The 11,311-nt window shown below is 42.4% G+C and overlaps 1 protein-coding gene across 2 annotated transcripts in view; it reads right to left on the reverse strand.

Moving 5' to 3' along the window:
- DNM1L (dynamin 1 like) overlaps positions 1-9,679 on the reverse strand; it is a 38,154-nt gene extending 28,475 nt beyond the window's left edge. For both annotated transcript variants that reach the window (XM_062590070.1, XM_062590061.1), the window contains exon 1: positions 9,452-9,679. In XM_062590070.1, the coding sequence (XP_062446054.1) occupies positions 9,452-9,553 (102 nt within the window). In that variant the 5' untranslated portion in view covers positions 9,554-9,679. The remainder of the gene's footprint in view (positions 1-9,451) is intronic.
- Between the last annotated feature and the right edge of the window lie 1,632 nt (positions 9,680-11,311).

Below are 11,311 nucleotides of genomic sequence, written 5' to 3' on the forward strand. Positions count from 1 at the left end.
AAAATATAATGCAATCTGAAATGATTTTTCTGATTAAACCAATCTGTTCTTGGAACACAATACAACATCTTATTGATGCACTCCCTAATCTGGGCCACATACACATCCATAATCAAGAATTATCTGAGAATACAATATGAAAAGCAGTAAACTCAAAGATGATCATTTTCAGCCAATGGGGAAAGAGAGGAGTGGCTGACACACCTGAGGGCTGTGCTGCCATACAGAGAGACCTGGACAGGCTGGAGAGCTGGGCGGAGAGGAACCTCATGAGGTTCAACAAGGGCAAGTGCAGAGTCCTGCACCTAGGGAAAAATAACCCCATGCATCAGTACAAGCTGGGGGCTGACCTTCTGGAGAGCAGCTCTGCAGAGAAGGACCTGGGAGTGCTGCTGGATGACAGATCGACCATGAGCCAGCAACGTGCCCTTGTGGACAGGAAGGCCAGTGGTCTCCTGGGGTGCATTAGGAAGAGTGTTGCCAGCAGCTCAAGGGAGGTGATCCCGCCCCTCTACTCAGCCCTGGGGAGGCCTCATCTCGAGTCCTGTGTCCACTTCTGGGCTCCCCAGGACAAGAGAGACATGGAACTACTGGAGAGAGTCCAGCGTAGGGCTACCAGGATGATCAGAGGGCTGGAGCACCTGCCCTATGAGGAGCGGCTGTTAGAGCTGGGCCTCTTCAGCCTGGGGAAGAGAAGACTGAGGGGGGATCTTATCAATGTGTACAAGTACCTGAAGGGAGGGTGTCAAGGGGATGGGGACAAACTCTTTTCAGTTGTCCCGTGTGACAGGACAAGAGGCAATGGGCAGAAATTGAAGCACAGGAAGTTCTGCCTGAACGTGAGGGGAATTTCTTCCCTGTGAGAGTGATGGAGCACTGGAAGAGGTTGCCCAGAGAGGTTGTGGAGTCTCCTTCTCTGGAGATCTTCAAGGCCCGCTTGGATGCAATCCTGTCTAACATGCTGTAGGTGACCCCACTAAGCAGGGAGGTTGGACTAGATGATCTCCAGAGGTCCCTTCCAGCCTTACCGATTCTATGATAATTTAAGTTCAGTTCAGCCAGACCTGCATACAACAAATGTAGGCAGGGACTAACACCACTAACTACATGTACTTCATAATTCTTAGAAACAAGCTCACTGCAGCATGATGCTTGTTTTGTCATCGCACTGGAACTACTCTCTCAGTTAAAAGCAAGGATTGAAATGCATAAGGTCATTTCATGATGATCCAGAAAAGTATCAATAAATTCTCATCTTCTGTGATATGTCAGCCAGCTCTTCCTCTGGACCTTGACCTGACTCTAATTTGAAATATTAATTAGATGTAATGACTAAAGAATTTTATGTAGACAGAACAATGTTATATCTGCCCTTATCTCTGATCAATCTGCTGCATTTTTAGCTGTTGTTTCAAACTTCCATTGCTCTGCTCTATTAGCCATAATCAGTCTCTCAGATGAGCACCTGAGTTTGACAGAGAGCAAAATAGTTTCTTCCAGAAGTACTATGGTAAGAGGAGGAAATGCACACAGGGATTAGGAAATACATTATTTAAATACATATCGACAGTATATACAACGTAAATCTTAGCAGCTGTCTTGCTGTCTCGCTGTCTCCTAAAGAGCTACATTCTCTTCATTGCTGTCATCTTCAGCAATTCTAGAACAACCCAGGATGAAGGACAGAAAAATCAGGAAATGATTGAGTGATTAGTTTCACAAATTAAGCACTCAAGATCTGTCAGAACTGTAATCCATTCCAAAAAGCTGCTCCCACCCATTACATTAATTCTTACAGAAAAATTTGTTTCATGACCTGTAGCCAGACTTTTCAGGAATTCAGCAGCAGCAGATACCAAGATACAGCTTTATAACTGTTTGGCTCTGTTAAAAACAGGAGACATTATTTTTAAAATGCTTTAGGGTTGTTCACAAGCCAAATGGAAAACGCCCCATATTGAAAATTCTGAAGTATCACTATAAACAACTATTCATGTTCATCACAAATTGGCTTTCTTATTCAATTTCCACGTCCATAGTGCCTCATTAGCACTCCTAGTTTTAGGAGGCCTGTGCTCTATACACAACAGAGTGCAAAGATGCTTTCTCCATTTATGTTCTCAGATCCATAAGAGATGCCAACTCAATCCTTTTCCACTACCCATCATTCCCCTCCTCTTTGAGTCCTGCTTGTAGGCACAAAGGCTTAGAAGACTCTGTTGGTGAAGACCAAGGCAAAGAAAGCACTGACCGACTTACCCTTGTCCATATCCACTGTCACTAAATCATGTGCCCATTTGGCAGCAAGCTCCCATTTCCCTTGTTTCTTTTTTTCTTCTTTTACTGCTAATGCAGTAGTAGAAGCTCCTCCCACTACCTTTTGATCATAGAATCACAGAATCAGTAAGGTTGGAAGGGACCTCTGGAGATCATCTAGTCCAACCTCCCTGCTCAGCAGGGTCACCTAGAGCATGTTAGTCAGGGTTGCATCCTGTCTTTTGATGTCCATTGCCAGTTTCAATTTCAGTTAGGCTTTTATTAGGCTTTCCTAATATCATCCCTGCATATGCAGGTAGTATTTTTATGTCCTTCGAAGCATGCCCTTACTCCCATGTCCTGTATGTTTTCTGCACTGACGCAGAGTCACAAGCCCCCTGTTTAGCCACACCATTCCCCTTACATAACTACTCAGTTTCCTGCATGTTCGTATGGACTCTTTTGTGCTTGGAGGAGGCTGTCATTATAAACATGCCAGGACTCTGCCCTGCCTCTCAAAAGATCCCACCAATCAGTTCAATGAATGAGTCAAAGTCTGCTCTCATGAAGTCCAGGCAGCAAGAAGGGAGTGAACACAGAGACTCAGTTAAAGACTCACTGATGCAGAAGAGCCGTGAGATTTTATGGTCATTTGTTCAGATTGTTGCAATTTTTATTTCATGTGTTATTAAAATGATAATAGGCTTGTACTGGCTGCAACAAATTTCAAGTCATTTTATAAGAATCTGTTGCCATTTTTCAAGTCTACTTTTAGCTTCTATGATCATTCTATGGAGCCAATGTGAATAAAAAAAATATATGGAAAAAAGGAAACATGTCAAACAAACTACTGAGGAACTTCCAATACAAGAAATATTGCTTGAAATGAGTGCAATCTTCATTCATTGCTTTTGATAGACCAAAGGATAAATTTTTCCATTATCTGCTCAAAGTGGAAAAAGCAGCAAAGAGCTGGAACATAGTATAGATTTGCTGCAGGACAGCACAAGACAAGATGAAGGCAGCAATGTCGGGGTTTCTGATAGCATTTTCAGTGGCACAATGATCCTGAACATTTGAGAATGACAGTATGGAACTGTGAGGTATGAGAGAGTTCACAATAAGATGTAGTAGTTTCTGAAGAATTCTCTTAAGAAAATCAAAGCTTCTACTTTGGGATCTGAGATGGAACAGCAGCCATTCTGCAAATTCTGTCACACAAAAAAAATCAATAGTGAAGGTCCTGCTGGCTAAATTATGCTCTTAGTAAGACATATGTACATGAGTTAGTAAATTCTAATTCTATTATTGGGAAACATAAGCTAATGCATCTTTGCTGAGGCCTCACTCATAGGGATATTACCTAGATAAGTAGTTTGAAAAGAAGCATTCTGCAGTAGCTATCCTGAAAGTGTTCAGCATGTAGTAACTATCTAGGAGCAAGACAGCTGAGGTCAACTCAGATGTAGCTGCAGAGCAATGACAACACAACGTCTTTGGCTATAATAGCTATTGTGGGAGAACTTTCCTGTGTGAATTAACTCCATGCTAGGCTGGTTCAAAATAGTTAAATTTAAAAATGTATTTACTAATTAGAAGATAATTTTGAAGTTGTTAGCAGGCCTAATGAATTATTGTAAAACATTCTTTACAATGAAATTATGCTTAAGAAAGATTCAGAAGTTAACAGGCTCCTAATTTGAGAAAGCAGTGCAACCAACAAATTACATTACTGGTTCCAAAACACGTTTCCTCTGTGAAAGATCTTGTCTGAATTATAGATCTGTTATTCCTGCAGGCTAGTCCTCAAAATACAGAGCTTTCCTAAATCATTAGGAAGAAACCTGGATCCACAGATCTCCCTCCATGAAAAAGGGTTTATGTCCAAGTAGTAATGAAAGGCAAAATTTAAACAGCTCAATAAAAATACTTCAGAAATCCTCTATTTAAACCAAATTTGAATTTAAACATTAGTCAAACAATAGCAAAGAGATAAGATTTGCATGTTTTTTCTCAACGTATCAATTCTCAGTGTCCTCCAATACTTCACCTGAGCCACAATTATCTTATATAACTAGAAACAACCAGTACTGAACATTTCCAAGCTCCTTCATTGAATTGTGATGCTTGAAGATCCATGTTTCAAAGCAGTACAGAATGACCTTACATAGTATTGCTTAAACTACTATATTCATTACTTGTTCAGTGAAGTAAAGCAAAATTAAACTAATCTGCATCTTCAAATTCAAGAAGTCCTAAACAACAGAGATACTTTGATAAGGGAAAGCCAGTGAACCTGCTGGTTATTATATGAGCAAATCTTCCCTAAGAATTATATTGTAGTTTCCAATCACAAGACAAAACGAGCTCGGGCAGCACGCATACAAAACTAGAGTGGGGGCGAGGGAAAGTACTATTTCATTCACATCATTCTACAATTGTGTATTCACTTCCAAACTAGCTAGGCACTTGCTCAAACAGCAAACAACAAGGTATCTTCAGTTAAATGGTTGCTTTCATCATAAAAATCTGTACAGATTAAAGGTAGAATGAGGAGGCCTCACCGTTATTACACCTTTGATTTTATTTTAAACCATACCAAGTCTGTAGATGAACACAGCAAAAAGACTGTCTTTCCAATCAGAGAAGGCTTCAAGACCTACAACCCTATATCTGTACAGATACTGACAGGGCCTATCAGCGCTACAATGAAACAGCATAACACCAAATGCTATTTCCACATTCTAACTTTAGCAGCAAAGCTTATATTATGCCTGGTAAATGTAAACAGCTAATTAATGTCAGCCTCATTTTGCTGCTCTTATTCAAAACAGACACCAGAACAGTCAGGGTATGATTTGACAGGAGGAAGGGATGGCAAAAAGGAAAACAATTATGCCTGAAAACAGATACACTGAATGTCAGATATCAAAATAAAAACCAGGAAGTTTGCTAAACAAGTAGGCAGAAAAACACACTCTTCCCCAGCAGGTATCATCCACACTGAAGGTATGCTCCAGTTTCATCCTATTTCTGCCATCCATTCCTTTAGCTGGGCTTGGGCAAACTCCTAACACAAGTATGACAGCAGGTGTAATCACCGAGGTATTTTACTTCCACTTGAAATCCCAGGAGACACCACTGGACTGAAAAATGAAGTGAAAAGGACGAAGGGCATTCCTGAAGTGACCCTGGCATGCAGTTTTCCTAGTCACCTGGTACAAACTGAAGTTTCCTCTCACCAAAAACTGGTTTTTGACCTTAGTGTGGGCACACTGGTGACTAAGTGAGGGCTGAAGTGGCTTAAATTTCCATTTCCACAATGAAGGTCACAAGAGCTCTGTGGAGCATCTCAAGTTTAAGACATTGAGGCAGGTCCCTCTAACGGGATGTCTTGTTACAGTATCTGCTAGCTTTTTCTCCACTAGACAGGACTATACATCAGCTTCTATTGTTTCAGCTTCTTCATGTGAAAATTACCATCCCAACTGTTTTGTCTAACCATATATAGTTGAATATGTATGACTATACATATAAAACATACAGCTATATATATATATATATTAGTCATACATATTGAAATGTGCAGCCTACTTGTTACCTCAGATCTAGAAACCTTCCTCCTTGACAACAAAAACAGGTTGTGTTGAGCTATTCAACATGACACTTACTCCAAACAACAGGAAAAGAAATAAATGTAATGCAAATCTGTGAGCCAATGACAGATCCTTACAAAACAGCTCTTTCAGAGGAATCCAATAGATCTCTATGTTAAATACTGTAAATTACACTTACATACTTTCCCATTTTATGACCTAAAATAGCAGCAACTGAAGACCAAACAAGCTAAGTACACACATGCACATCTGGACAGTAATTTAAGATCTCTTCATAAATTTAATTTGTTGCTAAATCAACTTCACAGTAAGATCTCTGCAAGAATTGACAACACAAAATGCAAATAAAACCCACAACTTCTTTTGAATGACATGGCTGGAAGAACTCTTTTGCTACAAACCCAACCCTAGAGTTTGTACTTACCGAGATCAACCATTTCTAAAAACCCAAAACAGATTCCAAGTATTAATAACCTGGGAAAATACAGCTAATTCATTTCCATATAACTTCTCTAGGCACAAAGATTCTGTTGAAGCTTTTTTACTTTATTCGCAAACTCATGCACACTTTCATAGTGTGGTATTTCATTCTTGTGATAATATCTGCATACCCTGAAAACGTTAAGAAGGTCATAACTAATCACACTTATTTCCTTCCCCTCCCTTCCTTTTACTATGGTGTTTTATGTGGTTTATTTGAGGCAATTCAATACTGTCTTGCTATCCCTTACAAATACTGATCACAAAACAAAACACTTGTATAAAATGCTTCAGAAGGTTGGGTATTACAGCTTTATCACATATACATTGTTTATATAGTATTCTCAGCTAGTACCTTCTTTTATACTTCTGTAAAATTGTAAAAAAGGGAACTGAAATACAGAATTTGAGGGGGGGGAGAAAGAAAACCTACTGTAGAATGTCAAGAAAAAAAAAATCTATAATAATGATGTAGAGTTAGCACTCCAAGGGCATTCTCCAAGTTCTGAGTTTAATAGGAAACCGAGACAATTTTCTTAATAGACTCTAGTAGGATACAGAAATAACTTACACAGTGTTTAAGTAGAAAATGAGAAAGTGTTCTCATATAACTGAGTCACAAGAAAGCGACTAGAAAAAGAGCAAGAGGCCATTTAAAAATCTACCAAGATATATTTTGTAATTAGCACCAAAATCCATCTACAAAAGCAAAAGATTAGGACATATTAGTTGGTCAGAGCGCGTTTTCAAGGTAGGGAACAAATCTCAAAACAACAGAGAAGAAAAAGAGGCACATGGAGAAACAGAAAATATCTAACGATACCTTAAGGATTATAAGCAGTTTCTAATTCTACATACCCTAAAAGAGTTAAAAAATGATTTGGCACACAGAAGCAGAAATAAATGAGAACTGAAGACAGACATATATACAAAAAATAAAGTAAAAGGTACAGAACAGATACAGAATGTAGGTGAAAAAAAAATGAACAGTGAAACCATTTTTAAAAAAAGTTTTCATCTCCACACTGAATATAAAAAAGGCCATTTAAGAAAAGCAACAGGCAAACTAGAAAAAAAGACTAGAGAGTTACAGAAATATTAACAACATTTATTTTCCACAAAGTAAAATGAAGGTACTGAATTCAGAAACAGCTGTGAATATTACACAAGAAAACAAACAAAGACTGCAAATGTCAGTAGGCTACAGATAAATTAACCATCTGAACAAATTTAGGGGCTACACAGTACTTAACCAAAAACAACTCAAGGAACTGACCAAAGGATATTGTTAAGGCAGCACAAAAAAAACACAAACACACACAGAAGCAAAGCACCAGCAGTAATGCAATTCTCTGTAAGTCCCTATAAGACATCTGCAGAAGTCTGATAAACCAATAAACTAAATTCAAATGAGTAAAATAATAAAATTGTTTTGAAAATAAATTAGTTAAGTAAAATAAACATCTAAGTATTTACTGTTTCAGTGAGGACATTTTTCTTCTAACAATCCTGACTTAAAAAAAAAAAAAAAGAGAGAGAGAATATAATTTCACAGACATTTTGCTGTATTTTTCCTAGAGTCTATAAAGCCTTTAGTCTTGGCGTGCTAAAAGGCATACTAATATACTAATTTACCTATTCCATAATTTTTAATGAGTAAACTGAATATGGAATTGAATGGATGTTAATACTCAAGGGTAGACTGTTCAAGTCAAATGCATGTCAGTATAATTTTAACACGCATCACCTACTCTATGTACTTATGGACAGTTAACTGGGATAAAGTTGTTACAGAACAGTGATAATCCAAAAAATAAAAGGTCACTTCAGTGTGTTTTGTAAAGTGAAACATAAAAGAATGCTTTCATTAACATTATACAGAAAAATGGAACATTTCTACCTTGCATCTATTTGTGTTATAGAAGTTAAAGAAAAATACAACTTGCTTGTATGATTTTTAATGTAAGAGACTAAATGTCTTCACAAGGTGATGGACTCCTTTTAGCTATAAGGAAAGCAAAAAACCCAAAGTAACTTGTCAGTGCAAAATCTCTCCCACACCATGCAAGTATTTCAGATCTGTTTTATGAAGCAACCAATACAAAGTCAGGGAATCTATCTGTTTTATACTGGTAAAATAGAATGACAGCTGGTTGTGTTACAATCACTTCTACACTGTAATTAGCTTTGTACAAACCTGGTCTATGCTTCAGGACTGTATAAGCCTTAAACACGTGGTACCTGTTTTAAGCCATACAGTGACATCTCAAACTGACCGCAGAAGAGTTAATACTGCTCTCTCTTATGCAGCCGCGCTATTGTCAAGTAACATCAAATATTCATGTGCACTGTTAATTTCACAGAAAGAAAGACAAGACCCATTAACTCCAAATTAAAAATGAAAAAAGCACTCCCTCCTGGGCTGCTGTAGTTCTGCTTAATGCTTCATTTTCAGCATGCAACTGTGACAGCTTTGGTTGCGCACACTTTGCTGTGGGGAGTTCAGTCCCAAAACCACGCTGCATTTGCACGTTTTTTGGAAGAGCCCGGACTGGCCTATAACCCGGTTGGGATGCACACGGCGCCACCGCTTCAGCCGGAAAGGTTTGCTTGGTGCCACTTTCTGCTTTCGCTCCAGAGCGCTGCTGGACACAGACGGGCGAACAGCGGCGGAATCGCGAGGCGACGCCGCGGGAGGGAGAAGCGCCCCGCGCCCGCAGCACAGAGCGGAGAAACCACCGCCTGCGACCAGCGACGGCCTTCAAGCGGCGCGGGGCCGCGCCGGGGGGCCGCGCCTGCCGGCAGCCCCCTCGGCCGCTCCCCTCACCCCGCCGCTGCCGAGGAGCGGGGCGGGGAGGAGAGGAGGGCGGCGGAAGGGGAAGAAGCGCTGCCGCCGCGGCCGGCCTGGCCCGGCCCGGCCCGCCGCGCCGCCCTCCGTGTCCCCCCGTGCCCTTGATGGAGGCAGCCGCGGGCCGGCGGCACGGGAGCCGCGGCGCCGGCGGACGCCTCGACTTTGCCCCCAGCGGCCTGGCCGGCGCCTCCCGCCGCGGGGCGCCGACGGACGGCCGGCGCCGCCGCCCGCGCCGCCCCCGCCTCACCTGCGTGCCCACCACGACGATCTGCGGCAGCTGGATGATGTCGGCGCCCACCGTGTTGAACACGTCCTGCAGCTTGTTGATCACGGGGATCAGCGCCTCCATAGCGGCGGGGAGCCGGGCCGGGCGGGGCGAGCGGGGCCGGGGGGCAGCGGGCGCCGGCAATGAATGGGCGCGACGGGCAACGGCTCCTGTCAGCCGCCCCCTCCGCCTGCCGCCATTGGCGCCAGCCCCCGCGCACGGCCCGGCCCCCAGCAGGCTCCGCGCGCCCGCGGGCGCGGCGCCGCCGCCGCGCGGCACCACGGGAGCTGTAGTGCCGGCCGGGCGCGGCGGGCAGGGCGGGGCGGGGCGGGGCGGGGCGGGGCTGCCCGCGCGGCGGGTGCGGCCGTTGGGGGCCGGCAACGGCCCGTCGCGAGGCGCGGGGGGGACTCGCGTACTCTCCCGACGGCCGTCTGCGTGTCCCACTCCGCGCTGGGAGCGCAGAGTCGCAGCTTCCCAGCTGCTAAGGGATCCTCAGAGGCAACGCGGGCCTCCCTGGGGGAGGCAGGACCCCCTCCAGCGGACAGGCCGCGTTGGTTCGAGGCACGGGCGAACCGAGAACTGCTTTTGACAGGGCAGCGGGAACTGAAGGAAAGAAAAGTAGAGAGGAGCTTTGTCAAGACACAGCCTTTTACATTTTCTAAGCAGTTCAGCCGTTGTGGTGCCTCCTCAAGCGCTTCATGTTTCCCCTGTTGTTTATACGCAGCCCAAGAAGCCTTGACCTCGCCAGCAACATTCTGAAAACCTGTTAGTGTAGGTGAGGTAGCTACATACCTAGATACTCAGCTACGTTCAGAAAAGGGTCGATTTGCAATTGTCTGCTCTCTCTGAGTACCTAAATGCGCTGAACCCATCTTGCTCAATATTCTGGCTTGGGAGCATGTTCAGAAAGTCTCCAGATAGGATGCTTTACTTCTGTTTCAAAATCTCATCTCTTTCAAGATCTTTCTTAGTGAGTAATCATTATTCTGTTACATTTATTCTAGTTGCTTTTTTGTTTATGGTTTTGCTTTAAATGTCAGTCTTTCACCTGATCTCGCCATTTGAAATTTTCCAGCTCAGATGCATGATAGTAGGGGTAAGGTCTCTGGTGAGGCTGGGGAAGCAGAAAACTGAGATCTAGTGTTCACCTGTGTCTTAGAAAAAGAGAGATTAAAACCTGAGAATGACTTGTTATGCAAGATCTTTAAATATGATGTCTGGCGTTTAAATATCTTTCCCTTGAATGCATTTTCTTGAAGATAAATTCTGAATATGTAGAGGTGCTGAATTGAATTCTGGCTATGTCCCTTCCTGTTAGCAAGCTGAACATAAGTGCTTCTGAAAATTCTAATCTCTGGATAACATAAGACTCTTTATTCTTATTCAGTCCAAATTAGTCAAGTCTTTTCTGCTCTTCCTTTCTTGAAATTATCAAATGATGAAGGGGAGAACATACAAGGGGAATATGTCCTTGCCTATGTATCTTTTCAACACACCTTATCATTCTTACCCAGTGAATGTCACACTGCTTCTTAGAGAACTGATATGTCATTGACAAAGGCATAAAGATGGTTAAGCAAATTTAAACAGTCAAATTATTGTATGCAGCATAGGGAGAAACAACTAGTTAAACTTGGAAAAATAAGTGAAGAAGAGCCTAAATAACTTGTTGATGAGAAAGAAAGTAGGAGGAGTTGTTATCATAGTGATGTAGTGATCTGCCATGATTTTCCAGTGATTTCATCTATTAGCTTTCAGTGCGATGAAAGTGACTGGTCTAAGAGACATTAGGATTGTCAATACCAGGATGCCTTTCAGGAGCTGTCTCTCCTGCTTCCAGGA

Source organism: Rhea pennata, chromosome 1 (assembly GCF_028389875.1).
Source record: "Rhea pennata isolate bPtePen1 chromosome 1, bPtePen1.pri, whole genome shotgun sequence".
In the NCBI taxonomy this organism is placed as follows: Eukaryota; Metazoa; Chordata; class Aves; order Rheiformes; family Rheidae; genus Rhea; species Rhea pennata.